A 26,156-nucleotide genomic window follows, 5' to 3' on the forward strand; every position below is an offset into this window, starting at 1 on the left:
ACCAAACTCTGAAGATTAGTAACTACGAAGAAATAAGATACTCCAAACTAGTTTTCAAGTTGCCAGTTAAATAACGGTGGCGTGCGTTCAAATACTGCATGCTACAAGCAGCATTAAAATCCCAAAGCAGATGAGCTTTTGAAAATGTTAATGAAAGATGCAAGTCATAAGAAATGCCTTAGAACACCTCCTTTCTTAAACGAGTCCTATAATTATTTTTGTGCATGGAGACATTCTGTTCAGCTAGAACTTTAATGCTGGAACATGGACTGATTTGCATCTTTAGCGCTCAAAAGACCCAGGTGCCAATAGGTTTCAGAATAATAAGGGCCTCATTTAGACATAGGAAGTACCAGGCAATCTGCCATAGAAAAAAGTTGTTATTTCACCATTCACCCTCCTCTCGTTTTAGTTCCTCCTTTGATTCCAGACAGCACAGTTGTAGTCTTCTCTGCCAATGAGAATCTATAGCGAATAGTCCATACATACAATGCTGACAACTTTTCACCGTCAGGAGTTCGGCACTATTAGACAGCAAGGCGGTGCCATGTAGGAAAACACTGAACATGTCCCGAACAATCAACAGAATATTCACTTTGCACCAATCCTTCTCTATGTGGGTTTGTTTCTGAAAAACACATTTTCAAAAAGGAAAACGACTGGTTCTTCATGTCAAGGTAGCCTGCCAATTTCCAAGTTTCCAGATCCAGAGAACCGAGTTTGGCTGTGCCATTCTCTATGGGGTTGTGGGTTCCACCTCACACGTCGTTTGATTACAGACCTACCAAAGCATTAAAAGTGGCCAACTCTTACATCATAAATGAATGTGGAGAAAGTTGAAGTGTAAATACTTGTAGTTAGAAAGGTGGTCTTTCCACGGCGGGGTAACCAGACTTAGGGTCACATGTACAGTTGAGTGGGTGGGCTGACAAGTACATGAGATGCCAGAAGTACCACCTCCAGCCACCGATGGTAAGCCTGCCTAATTTAGAGTTCTCCATTAAGGTTTTTTTGCCAAAATAAGCTTGTGAAAAAAGTGGTAGATTAGATTTAAAAAAAATAAAAAATAAAAATTCTAGCCTGGCATGCCACCAGTTTTGCCAAAGAAAAGTTCCTAATGCAGAGTTGTGAATGTTGTGAAATCTACTGCTAGAACAAGTGAAAATCAGCAAAAAGACTCTAGAAATGAAAATGTTTCGAACAAAATTCCTTATAAAAGAAAGGAAAACAGTTTGGATTTCTCTCAAGTAAAGTGTTACAGATGTGGTAAAATAGGGCATTTTGCCACTGATAGACAATGTCCAGGTTGGAAAGCTTATTGTAGTAAGTGCAAAAAGAAAGGACACTTCACCTCATGTTGTAAAGGGGGAAACTATAGAGGTAGAGTGAATGAAATATTTTATGATTTTGAAAATGATGATAATCTAGATGAACACCTAGATTGTGGGCACATTTATATTCAAACTGTGAGTGCTGAGGAAGCAAAGAATTCCCCTTGTGATGAAATTTTGGTAGAAGGTTATCCTACCAAAGTTTTGTTCGATTCTGGGGCAAAGATTACTATTGTGGCAAAAGATTTCTTCTTGAGTAAGTTGGGACATAAACTTGAGCTCTCACGCCCCGATATAAGACCATTTGGTTATGCTGGTCAACCCATTAAACTACTTGGAGTTTTTGAAGGTATGATTAATTATAAGAATAGGTTGGCCAAAGCAAAAATTTATGTTTCTCAAAAAGGAGATAGCATAATAAGCTGGTTTGCTCTCAAGGATTTGGGTGTTATGCTTGATCCGAATTCGACACCCCCTATTCTCCTAAAAGAACCCTTTCCCTGCACACCTCAAATTGTTTCATTAGTTTCTCATGATTTCACTAGTGAACTGAAATCCAAATTCCCTAAAGTTTTTTCGGAAAATTTAGGATGCCTTAATGACTATTGTCATCGTATCATCTTGAAGAAGGATGCTGTACCTGTCTGCTGCAAAGTGCGTAATGTACCTGTAGCGGTCAGAGAACAAGTTAAAGATGAACTTGATAAGCTGGTCAAGGGAGGCATTATAGAGACAGTAGAGGGAACGGAGTGGGTCGCCCCGATTGTCGCAGCCAAGAAATCGGACAACTCTCTCCGTCTCTGTGTTGATTTAAGAGAACTCAACAAGTGTGTGGTTACTGATCCCATCCTCGTCGCCAAATGTAAAATAAGGATCCACAACTTGTAGGTAAAAAGTAGAGGTTTATTCCAAGAAAAGATCCCATCCACAGGTGAACATCCAGCCAGCAATAAAGTAAGATAGCAACTGCTTAGTGGTCAAAGGATAACATTCCATCTGAGAATCCAGTGTCTCATGACATCAGCGCAGCTATGTCATGAGGCACAGACACACAGGACCAGGATGCCACAGTGTGTCTTTGAAACACCGAAAGGCAGGGTTTCTTACATGCTAGGGAATGGTTTCTGACTAGGTCCGGGGTATTTGAGCATTTTCCGTATCTGGGGCTGCTACAGCGTGCGCGGTGGTCCACAGGAATGATGTCAGAGGGGCTACCCAATATCCTGTTTGTCAAACGATATAAGTGGAAAAGCAGCGGAGCAGTAACAGCTCCACTGTCGAAAAACAGCAGTGTCGTACTTCACAGCTCTTTACAGAGAAAGCAGGAGGGAACTGAGAGAAGCCTGCTCGAGCATGCACTAATAGGTTGCAACATCCAGAAAACAATGTTTGAAAGGAGGAGTCAAAATTCTGGAACATGACATCTCTCTTTTTAGAAAATATTTTCTGAATTGTGCCTGCGGTTATCAGCATCGTCCACCCACCTGGGAACTGGTGCGAGCAACAACTATATTTGTTCAAGTAGTAAGATGAGAAAATATATATTAGGGGCCTGCCAACAGGCAGATTCATGGATCACTCATCAAGTGCCCAATGTACCCTGCTCGTAATTACTGCACTCTTGTCAAGAACTTCCCAAAATGTGGGATGAGTGATACTCAAGTGGCCACTCTGCAAATCTCACTAATTGCAACATATTTTGAGAAGTTAGCAGCTTTCTGATCTACCACTTCAAAAACAGGCCTTGTGAGGGGACTGTCTGCTTTTAATTAAAGTGTTAACACAAGATACTGTCAGTTTTAAAGATGCTGTACCAAATCAGCTCAGGAAGACTCCTATATTTTTTAAACAGTTCTTTTTACTTACTTTGATCATTACTCGTATCTAAATAATATTTTAGGACTTTCTTACAAGTTAAGAGGCAAACTTTCTGCTTTGGATCTCATAGTGGGTAAGAAAGTCCACAAGACCTTTGGAAGGAAAGATGATTAGTTCATAAGGACAGCTTGCTCTAATGGACTACCATATAGGGCTCAGGAGTATTTACAGCTCACAACTCATCAATTCTTACTCCTTCAAGCTGATGTAACCCGCACTGATAAGTCCGGTTTTATGTCACATTCAGGAGATTCATCTTCTGGAAGTATTCTAGATGTGAGGTCATTTTTGGATATGTTTATGCGCAGGCTTCAGGAGGTTAACATTTAAGACCCACCAGGAACTTTTTTATCATGTGGGCAGTATATCAGCAATCAGGTGACCTTTTCAGTTCTCAACTCCCTTCCTTCCTGCATTCCAATGCATATAATTGCACAAGGCATATGTTGCATATATATTGCATTATGCATACAATGGTTTTTTAACAACCTATACATTTGTTGGATTCTAATCTTGTGCACTTAGCAGTAGACAGATTTCAATGGGTGGACTTAACAGGACTGACAGGCCGTCCAATTTGAAGTGCAGGATTAGGAAATTAAGGACATTTTAGGTCATCTAAATTATTTTAACCTTTGTAGTGTATGTATCAAATTGCATTGCAAAATATTTAATCTAAAGGTTGTGCTGTTGGTTTCTAGGTCCATTGAATAATTACTCGGTGTGCAGTATTTTGTCAACGTCAATTATATCTTAAGCACAAGTAAACATTTCCTGTGAGTCCCTGACCTTATGTGCATCGAGAAAACTATTTACAGATAATACACAGTTGCAGAGGTCATATTATCGAGCCTTCAATGAATAAAGAACTTTGAAAGTCGGAAAGCACTTTCAAAGAAACAGTGTGATATAGATGAGTGCAAGTTTCAGTTTAAACATGCAGAGGTTCCGCAAGTATAAGCAATCTGTTAAACAGGCATGCATTGTCCCACTCAGGTAACTGCTTGTATTTTTTTTTAAATTCAAAATACAGATTTTGAATAATTTAAGTAATAAAATTAGGGCTCTCACAAATTATGGAGAACTGTAGGAATGCGACAGACTCAGAAATGAAAATCCACCAGGACCTATAATAGTCACAGTTTATGCAGTAAACAAACACCTCCTTTAGTGGCGACCTCGGGGTTGTCAAACCAGGCGGGCACATATCTCTTAGCAGCTAGAATACTAGACCCAGCATTAAATGCTGAATGGTGGCTTGTACCTTAAATAAAGCATGTTATTTGGCCAGCAGGTGACCTGCTCTTATTTCACACTGTATACCGATCATATAAAACCTGGATACCCTTCCCAGTTACTGATGGATCCGTAGTGCTCCAGTATTTTTTCCACCATCACTGTGATCTGGGCAGAGAATGGGGTGCAGGGTACCAGTAAAAGAGCACAGAGGAAAAGCAAAGAGCCGAGATCGTGCATCCACATCATAAAATGCAAGTCTCCCTGCCTCGTAATCCAGGTACACTCCAACAACTCGGGGGCTCACTTTTGGGGTGATGCGCGATGGAGGGGTGGTCAGAGCACCGTAAGACTTGCCATGCACCAAGAATATTGCCCAATATCCATCCTTGGGTGTGAGGGAACACTTTGTTGTCCTGTTCACATTATCGTTGCAAACTCCAACAATCCAACGTGTCTTTTCCCCAACTTCCACTTCCCAATAATGCCTGCCTGAGCTGAAGCCTTCGCGTCCAAGGACAAAAGGATAATACAGAAATCTTCTAGGGCTATTGGGAAGTTTCTTGTTCCGTGCCCCACTCTTCACATTTTTCAGATCTTCAGACAGAATAAGAATGGGATGAGCAGTTTCAGGGTCTAAAATCACGTCCACTAAAGAGAAAAAAATTAATTAAATTAGAGCATGGCTATGTCATTCCTTTCAAAACAATCATGGTACTTCTAGGCAATCAGAATAACTTCACAATCAGCGTAAAACTAAATTCATTAGATTGAAACTTTTTAACTATATACACTGAAAAAAGACTGTACTTTAAAGTCCAAAGTCTAGTGATGTGTGCATGTAAAGCATGCTACATATTTCTTCATTCTCCCTCTGCTATAGCCAGCCTGGAAAGAGAGCACGTACATACAATCCAATGTGTTTTATAAAGGAACTATCAATCCTTAAACTGAATGACAATATATCACAGATCGTTGCCACTACCACTGGATTTTTTGGCCAAATATACAATTATACTTACTTTTATATTAAAAACACAAATATCTACTATCTGCATTTTGATCCTTTCTAAACTGTCAAACATCAGGTGCACAGTACGTACCACAAATGAAACAATAGCCAATAATGACTATCTATATTATGCTGCCGACATACAGATAAAAAATAAAAATCTCAGAACACAGCAGGTGTCAATCTTCAGAAACCTATGTGTGGAGATTACTGCATTGAATAACATGAAAATGAGGCCCTAAAAACAGCCCTCAATGATAGAGCTGCTGGTAGGTCACAGAACCAACGTGTCCAAGCCACAATCTTTACTGATGTTAATGCCAAGGTTCACCCAAACGTACTGTCATTTGTCCTTCAAAGATATCCAGGGATTTATCATAAATTCTGCTTGGCCCCTGAAAGGCGGAGACAACAAATAGGCTACTTGTAAGCCCCTGCTAGGTGGGCAGCTATCAGGCAGCAGATACTCCAGGTACACACCACATGCTAGATATTAAAGCTATATTAAAACAGCAAGCCGTTTGGATAAGGTTTAGAAAAGAAAGCTATAGGACAGGGGAAAAGGCCGAGGATTTTTCTCGTCTGAAGGAACTATTGATAATTAGCTACAGCCTACTCAGTCAACCAAAGAATAGAGCATAGATAGAAATGAATAAATTCAAAAGGGCATCATGGTGGTAGGAAATTCAGGGACAAGAGGGGCCTCCTCCTCATCCTGCTGGGGATGAGTAGGTTTACTTCAGAAGGTAGTTCGAACAGGTGTAAAAAGAGACGTCCTTTACTGATGAAATATTGATTACCTGATTAGGTTTTTTTAGCCATGAAAAAGGTTTACAATTGCAGACAGAAAGGATTGTAACTCGTCCTATTGTTTTGAGATATTGTGACCGAGTGACATGATTAAACTGGTGTTGTCAACCTTAGGCATTTTTTTTATCTAAAGTGGGCATCCACAGCATCATAGAGGTACGTGATGCTACTTACAGGTGAAAAATAGGGTTTGAAGATTGGTAACAATATGTTCACCCAAATTAAAAAGCACAACATGAAGTGTGGGTCAACCCCTAGAAACTGTTCATATCCAGTGGGGTTTCTCAACTGAAACACCAGGTTAAAGTAATCCAGTACTAGGGATAAAGTATTACCTCTGCTACCTACACCAGAAAGGAAGTGATTAGAACAATGGAAAGGGCCATATGCTATTGTACAAAACGTTACTCTTGCCACCTATACAGTAGCAAAACACACAAGATGGACTGAATGTTGCCCAATGGCAAAACATTCACCCCAGTCACAGATCTGGGTTTAATCCATCGTTATTTTGCTCACCAAGCCACCCCAGTTCAGGCATGGCCATATGCAAATCAGTCTTGACCCTGTGCCTCATGGGAATAGTCCAGACCAAACTGCTAAGCCATGTCTTCCCTGGGCCGGAATCAAGCATCCTAGGACCGGTTTCTGGCTATCAGCCGTCTTCAGTCAGGATAGCTGGACTCCAGTGACTTAGTGAGCACGGGACCCACGTCTGGGCATACCCTTCCCACATAGGGTGAACAGCAAAACACACAAGATGATGGACGGAATGTTGCACAATGGTCACCCCCCGTCACAGATCTGGGTTTAATCCATCGTTACTTTGCTCACTGTTTTTGCATTTTTCACCCAGAGTGGAACGGGTATGCTCAGACGCGAGTCCCGTACTCTCCATGCCACTGGAATCAAGCTATCCTGGCTGATGAGGGCTGAAAGCCCGAAACCGGTCCTAGGATGCTGGTTTCCAGTCCAGGGAGGACCTGGCTTGGCAGTTCGGGCTGGACTTTTCAAATGGGGCACAGGGTCAAGACTGATATACGGCTAGGTTAAAAATGGAAGGCATGGTGAGCAAAAAAACGATGGATTTAGGCCCAGATCTTTATACTGGAGTGAATGTATGACATTCTTCTGCATTCTGTCCATCAACTGTTGTTTTTGCACCTATACAGTAGCAGTTCTCCATGTACTATCATGAACCAGTTAAGGTAGAAGGACCACTGTAAGATCCAGTCATATGGCACCCCTTACCCTGCTTCTGATAACAAACTCCAGACTACTAGAGGTAGCATTGCCCATCCTATACAAAGGGGTAGAACTCATCCTCCTGGAATAAGGAAATCAGATTGTCTCTGCTCCGATGGAGGAAAGCAGCAGAGAGAAGTAGAGACAAGAACAGATGGGGGCTATAAGGCCTGTTGAATAGACTGGAATTAGTAGCCCTGGTAAAACAATAGTCACATCAATCTCATCCAACAAGCAGCCATTAACTTCACCCAATGGCTATCCAAAAGCGCCGACATCCTAGCACCGTTGAAAAAACATCAAAACAAACTAAGCAGCAAGAAGGCCTCCTGGTTCAACGATGATCTTAAGAAATCCAAGAAACTCTGCCGCTCCCTCGAGAAAGCATGGAAAAAAAGACCCAAACTCCAACACCAGAGACGCCTTCAAAAACGCCACCCGCATACACCACCAACTAATCCGGTCCGCCAAGAAAGCCGCCTTCAAAGACCGACTAGATAACAACGCCCACAATAGCAAGGAGTTATTCAACATCGTCAAAGAATTTACCAACCCATTAGCAAACTCCAACGACATCACCCCCTCTCAAGCCCTCTGCGACTCCCTAGCCTCCTTCTTCCACAACAAAATTGCAGACATCCACAACAGCTTCGACAACCGACCCGAAGACCTACCCACCCAACCATCTGCAGAACCTTCTCCCCCCCCTTGAACATTCTTAACAACTGGAACCCAATCTCCACTGAGGACACCATCCGCCTGATGAACTCCATCCACTCAGGATCCCCAACTGACCCATGCCCTCACCACATCTTCAACAAAGCAGACTCCATCATTGCACCACGCCTCCGAGACGTCATCAACTGCTCCCTCAACTCCGCCACCTTCCCGGAAAGCTGGAAACACGCTGAACTCCGCGCCCTTCTGAAAAAACCCACAGCTGGCCCCACCGAACTCAAAAACTACTGCCCCATCTCGCTCCTTCCTTTCCCGGCCAAAGTCATCGAGAAAGCTGTCAACAACCAGCTTGCCGCCTTTCTCGAAAGCAACAAATCCCTCGACCCCTCACAGTCCGGATTCCGAGCCAAACACAGTACTGAGACCGCACTCATCGCAGCAACAGACGACATTCGAACCCTACTGGACAATGGAGAAACAGTCGCCCTCATCCTCCTTGACCTCTCCGCAGCCTTCGACACAGTCTGCCATAACACCCTATTACAGGGCCTCAGCAACATCGGAATCCAAGGAAAAGCACTGGAATGGATCACCTCGTTCCTCACCGGAAGAACTCAGAGAGTCCGGCTCCCTCCATTCAAATCAGAGGCCTCTGAAGTCATCTGCGGCGTGCCGCAAGGATCGTCACTCAGCCCCACCCTCTTCAACGTATACATGAGCCCCCTCGCAGCCATCGTTCGCCAACACAATCTCAACATCATCTCCTACGCTGACGACACCCAACTGATCCTCTCACTCACCAAGAACCCCAACACCGCCAAAAACAACTTACACGAAGGAATGAAAGAAGTAGCCGAGTGGATGAAACACAGCCGTCTGAAACTGAATTCAGACAAAACAGAAGTCCTTATCTTAGGTACCTCTCCCTCCGCCTGGGACGACTCTTGGTGGCCAGAGGCCCTTGGAAAAGCACCAATCCCCGACGGACCACGCACGGAACCTTGGCGTCATCCTGGACTCCTCACTCTCGATGACCAGACAAGTCAACGCTGTCTCATCATCCTGCTTCAACATTCTTCGCATGCTCAAAAAAACTTTTCGCTGGATCCCCACCGAAACTAGAAAAACGGTCACTCACGCACTTGTCACGAGTCGCCTGGACTACGGAAACACCCTTTACGCCGGTTCCACCGCAAAACTCCAGAAAAAACTCAAACGCATCCAGAACACCTCAGCCAGGCTCATACTTGATATCCCGCGTAAAGAACACATCTCTGGTCACCTGAAAAACCTCCACTGGCTCCCCGTAAATAAGAGAATTACCTTCCGCCTATTAACCCACGCACACAAAGCACTTAACGAAATTGGACCCGAATGCCTCAACACAAGACTGTCCTTCTACACCCCCTCCCGTCAACTACGATCCTCCAACCAAGCCTTGGCCACTGTTCCCCGCATCAACAAAGCCACCATGGGAGGTAGATCCTTCTCCTACCTGGCAGCCAAAACCTGGAACTCTCTTCCCACTCACCTTCGGCTTACTCAGAACCACCTAGCATTCAGAAAGCAACTTAAAACTTGGATATTCGACAAGTAATTTTCCCCCTTCCTCAAGCGCCTTGAGACCCTATGGGTATGTAGCGCGCTATATAAATTTCTGACTTGACTTGACTTGAATACCCTCTAGAATCGCAATTCATCAAAGCCCATACTGCATTTCAGAGGCAAATCAAGGCTGTTGACACAAAGATACTGCCAGAGAGCAGCATTATCAAATCATCTTGTTGTTGTTTGGAGTTCATGGATTGTTTTGGCACCAAATCCTAATAGCAGTGTTAGTTTTTGTATTGTGGTCTAGAATGTAAATGAAGTAATATGATCTGACAACTATCCAATGTCACTAGTTAATGTGATGATAGAACAACAAGGCCCCACTCAATACTTTAGCACAGTACCCAATAGAAATGGAGAGGTAGTGCCCAGAAGGTCACCACACAAGAACAATAATAATTAGGAGGTCAAGAAGCTCTGTGAAAGGAACTTTGGATTATGTTAAAGTACCTTACCACTGATATGTCAAACAAATTGCTATCTCTGCTCCTTACAGTCTTTTCTCTGTCCCCTTTTCTTACTAAGATTTAGAGCAATTGCAGAAAGAACTCTCACCTTATGTAAAAACCAGGGAAAAGGCTGAAAGTACGGAATTCTTTAGAAGCAGCATCTGGTCAGTTCAATAATAGAAGGATAAAAAATAATGTGGCGATTGTGATTGAACTGTCACTAGCAAGACAAAGAGCTGCTTGGAATTTGATTCATTGTGCAGAATTGGTAGATGATTTACCTACATGTCAATGCAGTTTCAGACTTCCTGTTTTAGGTTCTGGGATAGCACCCTCTCCAGCCGTAGAGCTGCAAACCCAATCTAGACTGACCAGTTGGAAACAACCACTATAGGCAGACACAGGCATTTATCACTGCTCAGAGACCTAAAGGATTACAGTGGAAAGTACTGTTTTACAGAAGCTCTCACTCCATTTTTATGCCAAGCCCTGAAGCTGATGTTTTTCTTTGAATTCCATACTCTTTATTGGTGGTTCTTCACACTCGCTCTTTTCCTCGTTTTACTGAATTTCCCACTCATTACTTGCTTCCGTGGCCTCTTTGGCTTCGCACTCACTCTGTGCCACAGAAATCAAGTACACAAAACTGAAGAGCAGCAATTAGGGCGAAACAACTTTTGGGATGCTTGTGTTCTGGTTCAGGGAGGACCTGGCCTTGCAGTTCGGTCTGGACTGCTCCTATTGGAGCAGGGTGAATACTGATTTGCATATGGCAGGGTCTAAACTGAAGTGGCATGGTGTGAAAAAGAGGATGGGTTAGAATGCTACGCCCAAGCGATTTCGAGTGGTTAGACACATTGCAAGTATTCCTCCTACCAGATTTTGTGTGTTCTCTTTGGCCTCATGCTCAGCCATTACACCTAGTTTTCTTCTTGAATCTAATCTTGCTCTATAGTGTTTCTGCCGCCCTGACCTCGAACTGCTTTGTCGTTCTCCCACTATTTTGCCCCCTTTGCACCCTTCTCCTTCCTTGGTGGCCTTTTCCACCTCCTCTTCCGCGTCTGCTTCCCGCTGCATGCTAAAGGTCTTCCACCACTCTTAAGCTCCTCCCTCCCATTCTTACTGGAACATGGCTGCAGTGCAGATGCATACAGCAGACCTCCCAAAGGTAAGTTCTTCAGCGCCTGTCCTCAGGTCGCTGGTGTCCAGCACCAGGACCCTAGTCATCCTACCACGATGCTACTCCACTACTACCCTGAACCAGACACACCTACCAGGGCTACTGCAGAGTCCTGCTAGCCGACACATTTTTTTTTCCTGCTGCACCTGCCACTTCTCCATCACCCCCTTTAAAACTACCCCACCAAACACACATTACACAAACAACCATGCACATCAGACACTCCTACTCCCGGTCCCCACCACTCTCTATCCCGACTACTCCTCCACACCCACTTCATCAATAAACGTGCCACAGAATTCTGGGACCTGCTGCACTACCACTCACTGGACTTGCTCGTCCTGCTCGAAACATGACTGACTCCCATGTTGGGTCTCAATATCACCATGGCTACCCCCTCCAGATAGAAGATCAAAGGCCAAGACAGGCCTAACTGAGCAGGAGGTGGGCTTGCTATCATCTTCAAAAAGCGCATCCAGTGTTCTAACACCTCTGCAAGCTCCAACAGCAACATAGAACACACACCTTTCAAACTCTACATCACCATCAACTGCAACATACGCAGCATCCTCAGTCACTAGGCTAATTCCAGCAATCCCAAATTGTGGTTGTGTAGCTTGAACAGCCCTTGTTGGGATTGCTGTTATTGTCCGCAGAACACCTATCACCTGGTCCAACCACGTCCTCGTTCACTTATATCTACTCTTCCCAGACCACCGCAGGAATGCCATCGCCAAAATATCACAAGAATGGAAAAAGATCTTAGAAGAATCCTGGTCCATGGAGCCCCTACACCACTGATAGCAACAACTCAATGACCTCCCCAAATTAATCTCCAACTTCAATTCCTGGATCACCTCCTATACAGACACCCCAGCCCACTCAAAACCACAAACCGACCTGAACCAGAGGACATGCAAGCTGGTTCATAGAAAAGCTCAGACGCACGAAATGCCACTGCAAGCAACTAAAATGCGGATGCAGACACTACCAGGGTGTCACCTACAGGTCCCTCAGATGCTACTTCCAACAAATCAAAGCTACCAAACATTCTGCCGTCACAAACTGCATCAAAAGTAGTGCTAACAGCGCCAAGGACATCTTCGCCATTGTGAAAGACTTCACCTGTCCAGCAGCAAGATCCACCAGAGACTTTCCTTCACAGGACCTCTGTACCCAGCTGCCCCTCTTCTTCAGCTGCAACATCACCAGCATCCACAACAACTTCAAGTGCCAACCAGACCCCTTCATCTTTCCACCCTCCTGCCTGTCACACCCAACACATAGATGACAATCCTGACAACCTGGCTCACCATTACCACCCAAGAGTCCACAGCAACCATGCAATCCATACAGTCTGGGGCACCCTCAGACCCATGCCTGCACCTTGTCTTCACTAGAGGACTGGACGCCCCATCAACACACAGCACTCATCACAATGCTGAACTACTCAATCAACACAGACACTTTCTAGGACACCACGGTTCTCCCTCTTCTAAAGAAACCCTCAGCAGCCCGTAAGACAATAGCCAACTACTAGCATTTCGTTCTGTTGCACTTCGTGGCTAGTCATGGAAAAAGTCATGAACAAACGTCTAGTCACACAATTCAATGACAACCACCTCCTCAACGCCAGTCAATCAGCATTCAGACCCACCCACAGTACTGACACCACTCATCACTGCCACGGATGACATCCAAATGATCATGGACAAAGACACCCCGGACCTCATCGGATTAGATCTATCGGCCACCGTTGACAATCTCCCAACCCATCCTCATTCAATGCCTGCATGATGGCAGCATTCAAGGACTCGTGCTCCACTGGATGTGCTCATTTTCCACCCTGTCAGTGGGCCCGACTCCTTCCACCTTGGCGGCTGCTGCCATCTGCAGAGTACCACAAAGATTGCTGCTCAGTCCCACACTGTTCACCGCACACAGCCCCACCTGTTCCCACTGAGTCTATTTGCTATTGTACGCAGATGACACCCAGCTCATCCTTCCCGCTACAACAATACACCAAACAACCAGACCAATTTTGATGCATGCATGTCTGAAGTTGCCAGATGGATGAAAAACAACTGCTTCAAGCACAACACAGACAAGACGGACGTAGTCATCTTCGGAACCTTGTTATGGGACTCCATCTGGTGACCAGCTGACTTGCTATGGGACTCCACCTGGTGACAGAGTAAACTCTAACCCACTCCCAACTCAGTCAAGAATGCAAAGAACCTCAAAATAGTAGCTGACAACCAGCTCACTACAATTAGCCAAGTAAACACAGTCTCCGAGTTCTGTTTTTACACACTCCAGCTACTCAAGAAGATTTTCCAAGTGGCTTCCTATCAGCAGTTGAAGAGTCACCCACACCCTCAACACAAGCAAGCTGCAACACACTCCATGTAGGCATCATAGACAATTGACCAGAAAACTGCAGCCCATACAGAACTTAGCAGCCAAACTCACACAAACTACACCCACATCGCCCGAATCTCAAAAACCGCTAATGGCTCCCAGTCTACAAACGGGCACTCTTCAAAATCCTCATGCACACATAAAAAGCATGGCCCAACACCGAACTGACCTACCTCAACACTTTCCACAAACCTACCAGACAGTTCCGCTCAGCAGGATAGCTATTTGTACAACTCCCTGGCATTCGCAGAAATATATATATATATATATATATATATATATATATATATATATATATATATATATATATATATTTTTTTTTTTTTTTTTGAGTTTTATATAGCGCAACTAGTCCAGAGACATTGTAAATTGTAAATGTAAATTGATACTTGTATAGCGCACTACTCACCCGCAAGGGTCTCAAGGCGCTTGTACGAATACCGCTGTGGAACCCATCCTGGCTTTCCCTGTGAGGCGTCCACTCCTGGGCACCCCCAAGGTGGAGGCCATGCATCTTTAGCGTTTTGGGGGCCGTTGTGGAGATTAAGCAAGCTATTGCCCAGAGTTGCAGAGTGGGACTCCATGATTGGAATAGGCACCGAGGCGAGAATTATCAGGTCTGTGGAATTTTTTTAGCCCAAGACCCGCCGAGGCGGGGACTTGAACCTTGGTCCCGGGCTAGACCTCTGCATCAGGGTCTGCCGCTCTAACCATTGAGCCACACTTCTCCATGGGTATCAGAGCACTTTACATGAGCACCGGTTTTGTTACAGAAGGACACATTCATTTTTGTTAGGCTCGGAGAGATTAAGTGATTTGCCCAAAATTACAGGATGTTGAGCGTTGTTGCCGAGACTCGAACCCTTTTCCCCAGCTTCGAGGTGGACTGCTCTATCGGTAAGGCTACATCCTCTCCCAGTTGAGCCTTCTCCTATCTAACAGGATGCAACAGAACAGTTCCATGAGGCACAGGTAGACCTATCACATAGTTTGTTGCTTACATTATCAAAGTAGTAAACACAAGAAAATCATAGAGAGTAACTTACAAATGAGAATGACAGTTTGTGTGGGTGTAAACACACAATAGCATAATATGGTAAATTCAACTTTAATCATAAGTGCAGTTTTACACTTCACACTGCCCAATGGGTCTAGCAAAGTGATGCTAGGAAAGTCACAGGCCAATAAGAGAAAAGAAGTGGGGGAGGACATTCAATGAGGAGCATCCTCAGTTACCTGTAAAGCTGCGGGCCCATCTCAACTCTGGCGGAAAAAAAAAACAGACTTGTTAAGAACACAAATTCAATTATCACAATGAAATCTTTATATGTACTACTGAACAAACTTACCAACTTCAGCAGGAAATCTTTCTGTGGGAAAAATAAAAATAAAAATCTGTGATTACCTGCACTTTTCTACCGCTGAATATTTATTGCTCTACTGGCCAGCCACCATCACAGTGACAGTTCAGTCAGTCATGTAAATAACTAAATCGGCATAGATTTGTCCTGACTAGGTTTCGGCTGGATATTTTTCATTATCTAACGACCTTTCCAAATATTAATAATTGGGCCTCTGATCTCGAGTTGTGTCCATGTGACAACGTTTTTACGCAAAGTACTATTCATATTCAGTTTTTTTGTTTTATAGAGTTGAGAAAATGCTTTTTTAAGCCGCTGCTAAAACAACTTGGATTTGTGCAATGTCGCCCAGCTTTAATCCATTTGCAAACGCTACCGAGCCTGTACATGTGTTGTATTTTCACAATATTTATTGGCTGTTACAAGACATAGGAAGCAGTTGTAGAAATGTTATGGTTTACAGGGGATGACTACGCCAGTTTCTATCCATTGTGTTTTTATTCACTGATTTTAGTGAATTGTTTTTCTTTAACGGTGTGCTTTTAACTTAGAGATGTCATTTTATGTAGTTTTTATGATACACTATGTGTTTTTCAATAAAGCTTATTTGATTTAACAGTTCAGTCAGTGATTGAAACAAAAGCACTGACTTTCTTCTATGCGAGTGCAAGGTAACGCAGAGAATTTCTCACTACAGACAACTAGTTTTATCTGCTGATCACAAATTTTAAACTTAGCAAATCTACCTCACCCTTGGAATTAGTGAAAACAAAATGAGTAACTTTACATTAGGTAGTTGGAAGAAAAAACAAAGTTATGTACCTGCAAGGAAAATGCTACTTATCCTGGTAAGCACCAGTTTGTAACATGCACTGCTGTATTCACATGCTTAGCATACTCTTGCCATTCAATGTTGGGCTCAGACATATTTTTTTTCACAGAAGTCTTTCATGTCACAAGGTATAATGCACTTCCTCCTCTTACTGAACAATGTGTGTAGGCACCATCTCCAGGGTAGATTTTTTTTTTTTCGCACAGCGCGTGAGAGTGCACAAATGGAGTATTAACGAACATTAAGATGTATATAAAATGCAATGTGCTGTGGGAAATAATAAAAGTAAGATTTGCAACAAAAACACATGTTCCGGGAAGGAGGATGGGTGCATGTGAATCTACACCACTTCATGCTTGCAGGGAAAGTAGCATTTTCTGTTTGTAGCATGTGTGGCTTTAGGTTCAAAGGATGTACCCATTAGTATGGTGAGGACTAAGCTGATATTACACATAGGAACGATGAGTCTCTTGGGAAGTATGACCCTTTTGAGGACTTTGACCACAAGAATTAGGACGAAGGACCTGTGTTCCCTGTTCTGCATGTAGTTCACGACTGGGGCTAAGTGGAAGCGAACAGATATGTAAAAAGGCCTGCCTTTTGTAAGTGTAAGAGGAGGGTATTGAAATCCTGGACAGAGGGTTTTATGAAATCCAGATTTTTTTAGATGCAATGATAAAACAAACCTCTTCCATTTGGCTGTGTAGTATGCACAAATTGTGGATCAACAGCCCTCCATCACGATAGCCATACAATCTTGAACAAGGTTAAAGTATCCAAAATCAAGCAACTGAGGATGCCAAATCAAAAGGTTGAGCTGCACAGAATATCCCCCAACCTTGCCTCTGTGTGAGAAGGTCCAGCCTGGGGGGATGCCTCTCCTGGTGGGGGAGTGAACTTTCTAAAAGGGTGGATACCAAAGCAGTCTGGCCCGGGTTGGAGCTACTAGGACAAGTTTGTGGGCAAGAAATTAAGGCAAATGTCACTAAGGGAAACCGCGGGAGAGGTGTAGAAGCATAGGTAAAATTCATCCATAGTGCAGTGGATGGTGGATACCATGGCAGCTTCACGTGAGGGAGGATGGCAATGCAGGAGGTCATAATTCATAAAACAGTGCCAAGGGGGGAGCGTGAAGGGGAGTTCTTTGAACTGCAAGTGCTGTTAACTTACCCCAAAGTGAGGGTATCTCTGATGGAGGAGGTGAATGGGAATGATGAAACAAGCAGCCGTGAGATAGAGCACCATTACAAAGTGTCCTTGCTTTTATCCTGCAGTGCTGTTGTGCAGAAAGGTACTGACGGGATAGATAAGATTCAGGGGTCTTAGATTGAGAATGGGCCTGAAGGAGTCATTCTTTTTGGAAATTAGGAAGTAGAGAGTACACTCCGCTCTATGGGTGTTCCGGGGGTAGAAGGTCTACGGTGCTGTTTTGTAGTAGGGCCCACACTACTCCTGAAGAACCAAGATGTGTTCCTAATTGAAGATGTGTGTTATGGATAGTATGATGGGGTGTTATGTAGTTCGAGGCAACAGCAGTTTTGGATCACAGTTAGGACTAACTCTTCTTAAGTCATTTCCACCCAATGAGAGAGGTAATCGCATAACCTCCCCCTGGGAGGTAGTATGCGATCTGAGGGTGCATGGCAAATCACTGCTTGGCAGTGTTAGTGGGAGCCACCTTTGCCACTATCCCCATTCCACCAACTGGTGGCGTAGTAAGGAGAAGACTGAAGGACGCCCATATATTTTGCAGTCTCCATATCTTGATCTTTTCAAGCAGCTCTTCAGCCTGCGGCCCGAAAAGGTCCTTCCCATTAACAGGTAGGTTGATGAGATGCATTTGTACCTTGGGGTTGAACCTGGAGCTACGAAGGCAGGTGTTGCACCCAAGTGTAACACTTGTGTTATTGTCCATGGAGCCTATTTTTGCATTATTCAACGCACATTGGGTGCTGGAATAGGAGATTACTTGGTCTCAAGACTTTCACTTCTAACCTTCTTTAACCATTTTCTATACTGCTTAGGAAGATGCTTAAGCTCCTCCTATTGTAGCATTACAGGAGTGCCAGTGAATTGGCTAATGGGCTGCCACTCCTACAGCCACCCACTTGCACGATAAGTCTATTTTCTTGCTCACATTATCTGGAGGAGTATCACCTCTGACTTGGACAGAGGCGCACTTGTGGTTGAAGTTTACCAGCAGGGAGTCTGGGGGAAATTGACCCTTAATGTATGCATGGTAGAGGGCTACCATTTCTTTACCACTCTAAGGGTGACTACTCTAGCTTTGGAGCTCTTTTAAGTTGTTAGGGGCAGACTTTAAAATACCCTTGAGCGACGGAAGACACCGGACAGTGTGATCGGACTTGGACCGAATTCCAACTGGAAATCATCCTCCTCCTGGCTGTTATGCACGTCAACAATGTGGGAGGCAAAAGACACACAGATAATGGACAAAATGCAAGCAAATCAAACATTCAACCCCAGTCAATAGTTCTCTGAAATCCATCATTCTTTTGCTCACCATGCCAGCCCAGTTTAGACGCGGACATATGCATATCAGTCTTGAGTCTGTGCCTCATGGGAACAATCCAGCCGAAATGCCAAGCCAGGTCCTCACTGGATGGCAAACAAGCTTCCTGGGACCGGAAACAAGCATCCTGGAGCTGGTTTTGGGGCATCACCCCTCATCATCCAGGTTAGCTTGAATCCAGTGAGACTGCAAACCTTGTCGGAGGCTGCAGCCTTCTGGATTACCTCATGATATGCTCTAGTGAAGGGATAATCAAAGTACGGCCCAGGGGGTGCATGCAGCCCTCCTGGCCTTTAATTGCAGCCCCCTGGTGAACAGCAGCACTGGGCAGCCCCCATTCTGAAAATAATGCCATTAGTGAACCTGGTTAATCCCATCCTGAATCTGTCGCTCTCTTCCGGGGTAGTTCCTAAGGCTTGGAAGAGCGCCATGATCCTGCCACTCATTAAAAAACCAGCACTCGACCCTTCAGTCCATGCCAATTACAGACCCATTTCCCTACTCCCTGCTCTGGCGAAAGTGACTGAGAGGTTTGTTCACAGATCTATTTCCAATTTCATCGAGGAAAATGGTCTGTTGCATAGTACTCAATCTGGTTTCCGTGCAAATTTCAGCACGGAGACTGCGCTCCTTGAAGTCACTGACGCCATCAGGGAGGAGTTGGATGTTGGAAGAAAAGTTGTACTGATTATGCTGGACCTGTCGGCGGCTTTCAACACCGTTCCCCACGCACTTCTCCTTTCCAGACTCTGGGACTTTGGTCTGCGGGGAACGGTGTGGAATTGGCTTAAATCCTTCTTAGCCGACCGCCGACAGACAATCTGGGCGCCTCCCTACTCCGCCGAGATGTCACCGCTAGAAGTGGGGGTTCCCCAAGGTTCCATCTTGAGCCCCCTCCTTTTTAACATCTTTATGGCCCCCCTGGCGGTGACGGCGGAGTCTTTCGGCGCCCGGATTGTCACCTATGCTGACGACACCCAGCTCCTCTTTGTAAGCAACAAGGATGGCCTGTTTGACGATGCCCAGGTTAGGGGCTGTTTGAGCGCGGTTTTTGAGTGGTTTGGACGTCATGGACTGAAGTGCAACTCCGACAAGTCGGAGTTGCTCTTCTTTGGTTGTACCTCTGAGCCTGATTGGAAACCCTGGTGGCCGCAGGATATGTTCCCTCCCACTAGCTCATCCTTGAAGGCCAAAAATTTGGGAGTCATTATTGACAGTGATTTATCTTTCGGACCGCATATTTCATCTCTTACTGGGAAATGTTTCGGCATCCTTTGGATGCTTCGTAAATTTCTCCCTTTAGTGTCCATCCAGCACAGGAAAATCATTGTCCAGGCACTGGTCGGCTCTAGGCTGGATTATGCAAATGTTTTGTTCCTGGGACTCCCCAAATATCTGGTTATGCGTCTACAAATCGCCCAGAATTCTGCGGCCCGAGCCATCTTTGGTCTTCCAAGAAAAGCCAGAGCCACTGATCTTCTCTCAACCCTACACTGGCTACCTATTGCTAAAAGGATTTTGTTTAAAACTTTGACCACGACTTTTAAGGCCCTACATGGTATAGGCCCTAAATATATCTCCAAACGATTGTCCTGGTATCACCCCTCCAGATCTCTCAGATCTTCGTCCCTATCTAAAATGAGTGTTCCCATTATCAAGCGCGCTAGAGCAGGAGGACGGTCCTTTCGCTACTTAGCTTCTCATGCTTGGAATGACCTCCCAATTTCTTTGAGACAGGCCTCTAGCCTTCTGTCCTTCTGAAAGGCCCTTAAGACATGGCTTTTCCCTTAATCTGGTGTTGCTTCCTGTATATGCGTGTCCTCTCAGTGTTATGTTCTCCCTTCTTCGGTTGGGTTTCCTTCGATAAAGTGCCGGGATACTCCCTGGAGTGGCCGTGCGCTATAGAAGTATAATAATAATAACATAACAAGAAGTGAGTCATTTGTCAGGTGCACCTTGTGTGTATCCTTGGTTGTTATATAATTGGAACAACATTAAAGTTTATTAAATAAAACACAAGAGAAGGTTTTGTACAGCACACATCCTGAACTTGTATATTTTAAGGGGCTCGAATATGAGACAATGAAGAAATCTGAGGCAAAGTGAATTAACCAATTGCCTAGGATTGCACAATTTCGTCAAGTGGGAAGCCAGGAGTGATACCAGGTTTACTGGTTTCACATTTTGCAATTCTGCCGCCAGATGAGTTCTCTCTTTCCTTTCATATTTTACATTAGAAGTTAATGCTTTGACTTTGTAAATGTAAATTGATACTTGTATAGCGCACTACTCACCCGCAAGGGTCTCAAGGCGCTTGTACGAATACCGCTGTGGAACCCATCCTGGCTTTCCCTGTGAGGCGTCCACTCCTGGGCACCCCCAAGGTGGAGGCCAGGCATCCTTAGCGTTGTGGGGGCCGTTGTGGAGATTAAGTAAGCTATTGCCCAGAGTTGCAGCGTGGAACTCCATGATTGGAATAGGCACAGAGGCAAGAATTATCAGGTCCGTGGAATTTTGAGCCCAAGACCCTCTGAGGCGGGGAATTGAACCCTGGTCCCGGGCTAGATCCCTGCATCAGGGTCTGCCGCTCTAATCATTGAGCCACACTTCTCCAACTTCCACCGACTTTAATTCTCGGTGCGTGAGAATTGAGCGTTGGTGGCAGACAGAAGTCACATGAAGGCTCAGTCTATTGTCCACACCATGCACCTGCAATTCAAAAGGTAAGGAATCCACATGCAGATGTATCCATCAGAATATTTGTGCTTGTGGGCTGGAGGATGGAGGCAGGTATGAGGACTGTAGGCCAATAGGTGGAATCCCACAACAAAGCATCTTTTCCAAAAACCATCACTGGTCATGTCGATGATCAGCTTCAGATAATTCGACTTCATTCAGGTGTCCACACTTATGTAGGCATGGAATTTGTTTCTTGTGTTGGGGATATGTCAGACACACAGTATACATTGGGAATGGTCAGCGTAGGAGATTATGTTGGCTCCCTGGGAGCAGGTGATATTGGCCAGTGGGGCTCATGTAGAGGTTGAAATAGTGGGGTTGAGCGAGGAGCCTTGAGGTACTTGGACTATGAATTATCAGACTTAAAAGGAGTAAGGCGACCGGTTGATTAAGTTCTTCCAGTTAGGAATATGCAAATCCTTTAGCGGCCAGGTCCCTTAAATCAGGCCCTGTGCAGTAGTTTAATCAGGATCTGGTTAGAGACTGCATCAAACGCCACTGAGAAGTCGAGTAGGAAGAGAGCCGCAGTTTCTCCTCTGCCTAGGATCATCTGGATGACATCTGTTGCTGGGGTGAGAACAGTCACTGTGCTATAGTTGGGTCTGAATCCAGACTGCGTGGTGTTGAGGAGTTGGTGGTGATGAGTGAAGAGTCTGTTGACAGATCTTGGCTGGGTATGCTAGGAGGAAAATCTATAGTTTGCAAGCATGGCCTGGTCTCCGGAGGGCTTCTTCAATAGGCGTGGACAGCTGCGTGCTTCCAGGAATGAGGCTGTGCCGATTGACGTATGGAGGAAGCAGGGGAGGACTTTGCTGATGGGGTTGAGTCCTTTGTTGAAGGCGGGGTGGGGGCAAAGACCAGATCAAGCCAGGAGAATATATAGGTCTCAGAGGAATTTGCTGTACAAAAGAAAATGTAATCTTTGCAGTTGCATCGCACTTTAGAACCCTACAAGATAAGTTAACAACCCTTTCAAACTTTAACACTGTGGAGCCTAATTAGATTATTAAGAAAATCTGTAAATAGGGCATGTCCACAGTATAGAAATCGTTAGTAATTAACTCGCCTGACACCCTGAGAAAGAGGATGCAAAAACATGAGCAGCAGTTTGAAGGGCTGGAGGATAAGGTATGGGCGGAGGCAAAAAATTGGCTCCAGTGTGCTGGCCAACTCTCAATACTATTTAAATAGCTTCTTTGTCCACCTCCACACTGCTTTGCTTGGGCGGTGGAGCGGAATGCGCTCTGACCACGAACTGCTTACGGTGTGTTCAGACCCATGGTACATTCCTACACACAATATGGAGTTGCCCAATTATTTTTCACTACTGGGAACATGTGCATCAGACAGGCGGAGGAGGGTGATTTCGTTTTGGAACTCAATCACCATCCATAGACACCAAGGTGGCATTGCTAAGCATTATGGTAGGTCACAAATGCATCAGATAGGCCTAACTACTGCGGGCAATTTACTTCTTGATAGCCAAAAAAAGGCCCGGCATGCCATTGGAGGAGGTAGCAAGGCGGAGGGATCCATTTACTGCAAATGGGCAAAGGTATAGATACTGTGCCTAGGCGAAGGAAGCCACTTAAAAGGCAATAGGCTCTTCGGAGAAAATAAGAAGACTCTGGGACCATGGGAAGTACTCTCACACATAAAAGTGGATTGTTTTTGTCCAAGGTGCTGGAATTATATTCACCAAAAGAGGATGTGTTATACTAATGAATGATCTCTGACAATATCTTTACAAAATTGTAATGCCGATACTGTTCAAAATGTAAAAGTTAAGATTTTTAAAACAAGCATTGGCAAAAAATAATAGGTCTCGCCTATGTGAGATTTATTGGCTTTGTCAATTTTACTTTAGCCATAATGTACAGCAGTGCGATTGAGGTGCACCATAGTTGAGGGTATATGAATAAAAGTGGTGCTATGATGGGATCAACGCTGGCTGCGTCCGTGATTTCTGCTGAGTAGCCAAATAAAGGAAAATGGATTATAAAATTACATACTTGTAGATTATCATTAATTCAACATGATCCAGTCATCTCGCACTTGAGGTTTCTAATAGTAAAACTAATTATGTACCTCCGAATTCCAGTATCAACTTCCTCAGGTCTGCAGAAAAACTCTGCAGGTTTTTCTCCCTCTCTTGTAAATCAGATTCCGGCTCTTGAACCTTCATGCTGTCACACCTAACAAAAATTTTTTTTTACTGAATTATTGAAAAATAAACAAAGGTTTCACAAACAGATATTGACCAACTTGCTGCCTCATTATAAATGTAAATAAGCGAGAGCTGTAAACAAGACTACAAACTGCTAGGGGAATCACATAAATGAGGACATCCTCATATATAGTCAATATCTCTGGACTTGCTTGGGCACGTTTAATGCAAATCATACATGGGCCATCATAGGATAATGACATAAAATAAGCTTTCTGCTGTCAAATACAGGACAACCCTCAGAAGGCAAGGCAGAACAGGGATGCACCAGTAATATTAAAAGGATGCATCATCGACTTCCTAACGATCTGGTGGACAGAAAGCATCTACTGTGAATTAAATGAGGGTGCTGCTTGTGGCCTTGTAGAATTGAAGATCAAGAGAAGTATTAACCGTAAAATATATTGGGAATCAAAGCTCTTCTTCTGTATGGACAACAAACTTCAACTTTACATTGAATGAGAGAGCTCCTAGGAGTACAGAATGAACAAGAGCCCTCAACTATAAGATGAGGGGGGGTCCACAATGAATATGATGAAACAATCTATTTACTAGAAGATGGAAGTGGAAGGACAGTAAGGATTGCTATAAAACAATGTTCATAAAACAATGCCAAGGAGGAAACATGAAACAACATTTTCACTGTGACAAACTGAAGAAAGGAGAGACATCCCATGGAAAGAATACAACAGGTAGAGTGGTTAATAGAAAAGCACCAAACCTGTTCAAAAGGCTCTCCACATCCTAAAAAAAGAAGAAAAAAAACACAAAGATCAAGGCTTATTATACACAGACAAAACTCCAACACATCCAGGTGGCATGCCAAATATCTATGCCTCTGATCGAGAAGGTTGAAGCTGCTAATCTAGCTGTGCTGCTTGCTAGTCATCTACTACTTTCAACAGCTCAACCTGGTGATCAGGTTCATGCTTTGGGCATCTCTCTAGCTCTGAGTTGCGGAGGAATGCTGCTCTTCTACTTGTAAGAATATGGCCAAACTATCAGAAACTGCACATCCTGCTGGGTTCGTGCTGTAGCCACCTGTCGTCTAACAGCTCTCTGACTGTTTTTCCCACAGTAGACGCCTGCCCGCTAGCTCTACGATTAGATTCCTGCAGTAGACATCTGCCCTGTATCGCTGTGAAAAATACATAATAGATAACATGCAAAACGGTCACACATTGCCAACTCTGGGATCTGGTGAAAACATACAAACCGCTTGACCTTGTGGTTTATGCGGTCACCAGAACCCCATTAATGGCAATGTACATCCATTTACACCTATCTATCTTACACAGGGGTGGTCGTCACTGTGTAGTTATAGTTAGGTCAGAATTTCCACAGGAAGAGTGTTTTTTGTTTCTTGAATACCTTTGGTGCGGTTTCACAAACAACCCTCAGCTTCCCAAAGGAAACTTTGTTTTCAGATTCAGAAAAAAAACAGCTGAACAGGATTACATCAAACTACAACTTTACTAAGGAAGTGCGCTTTTTGTGACTAGGTGTAAACCTGTTCAGCCATTTTGAGAAATTAGCATTTAAAGAAGGCATGAAGGAGTAAATGCTCAGTAAAAGTTTGGTGTATTTGGACGGTTAGTACTTAAAAAATTAAAGAAAAAGATAGGGTCTTCTTAGCCAAGGGAGTTTTTTCTACTTTATGCCATTTTGGTACTGTGCTACCAAGTGTTCGGGCTGGCTGCAACTCAGAAAGTTAATGTTGTGGCTGTCATTACAGGACTCCGCCTCATACGGGTGAACTTCCCTCTAGCTCATCTAGAATGTCACTAACTTTTTTTCCAGTGTGTAGAGGTGTCAGTGTGTGTGTGTGTATATATATATATATATATATATATATATATATATATATATATATATATATATGAAACGCGTCATGGAATGAGAAATAAAGAAACATGTCCATTGGATTTGTCCTGGTGGTCTGTCTTTCTTCAGTTCGCCAAAAGGAAGTGCTGGGAGAGGATATATAGGTAGTGCTGGGAGAGGATTATATATATATATATATATATATATATATATATATATATATATATATATATATATCTCATTTCCCAGCAACTGAAGAAAGACAGACCACAGGACAATCCAATGGCAAGGTCACTTTATTTCTCACTTCATTCCTTGACGCGTTTCGGGCATCCAGTGCCCTTGATCACAATATATATTCATTTGCTGGAAAAAAACATAGGTTACAGGGATGTTCTAGTTAGTTGGACATTTCACTCTTACAAACCGTAGAAATTCCCCGGTTATAGTTCGTTCAGTTAACTATAACTCGCGCCCCCGCAATGCACTGCTGATGCTGTCACATATTACATTATTCATAACATGGTCAGTGACATCACTGATGACATCTCAAATGACATTAATTGCGTTAATTGAGCTGACCCGATCACAATGGGGGTCGGGAACCGTCTACGCGGTGCCTCTGACTAAGATACAAGCGAGCCTTAGTCAGGGCTGCTTTGTCACTTTGAAAGCGCTTGGGGTGTGTTAAGTGAACGGAGCATACCAGACATAATATGGGGGTCAGGCACAGTCACCGCGAGCTATCGAAGTGAGCACAAGAACTCACTGTTTGTCGGTTTACATGCC

General features: G+C 44.1%; 1 protein-coding gene across 3 annotated transcripts in view; it reads right to left on the reverse strand.

Moving 5' to 3' along the window:
- Positions 1-2,213: 2,213 nt before the first annotated feature.
- LOC147717663 (E3 ubiquitin-protein ligase TRIM39-like) overlaps positions 2,214-26,156 on the reverse strand; it is a 58,421-nt gene continuing 34,478 nt past the window's right edge. For all 3 annotated transcript variants that reach the window (XM_086924452.1, XM_086924450.1, XM_086924451.1), the window contains exons 6-10: positions 24,265-24,287; positions 23,405-23,511; positions 15,201-15,221; positions 15,088-15,114; positions 2,214-5,096 (exon numbers count right to left, since the gene is read on the reverse strand). In XM_086924452.1, the coding sequence (XP_086780578.1) occupies positions 4,564-5,096; positions 15,088-15,114; positions 15,201-15,221; positions 23,405-23,511; positions 24,265-24,287 (711 nt within the window). In that variant the 3' untranslated portion in view covers positions 2,214-4,563. The remainder of the gene's footprint in view (positions 5,097-15,087; positions 15,115-15,200; positions 15,222-23,404; positions 23,512-24,264; positions 24,288-26,156) is intronic.

This window comes from Lissotriton vulgaris, chromosome 5 (assembly GCF_964263255.1).
Source record: "Lissotriton vulgaris chromosome 5, aLisVul1.2, whole genome shotgun sequence".
Taxonomy (NCBI): domain Eukaryota; kingdom Metazoa; phylum Chordata; class Amphibia; order Caudata; family Salamandridae; genus Lissotriton; species Lissotriton vulgaris.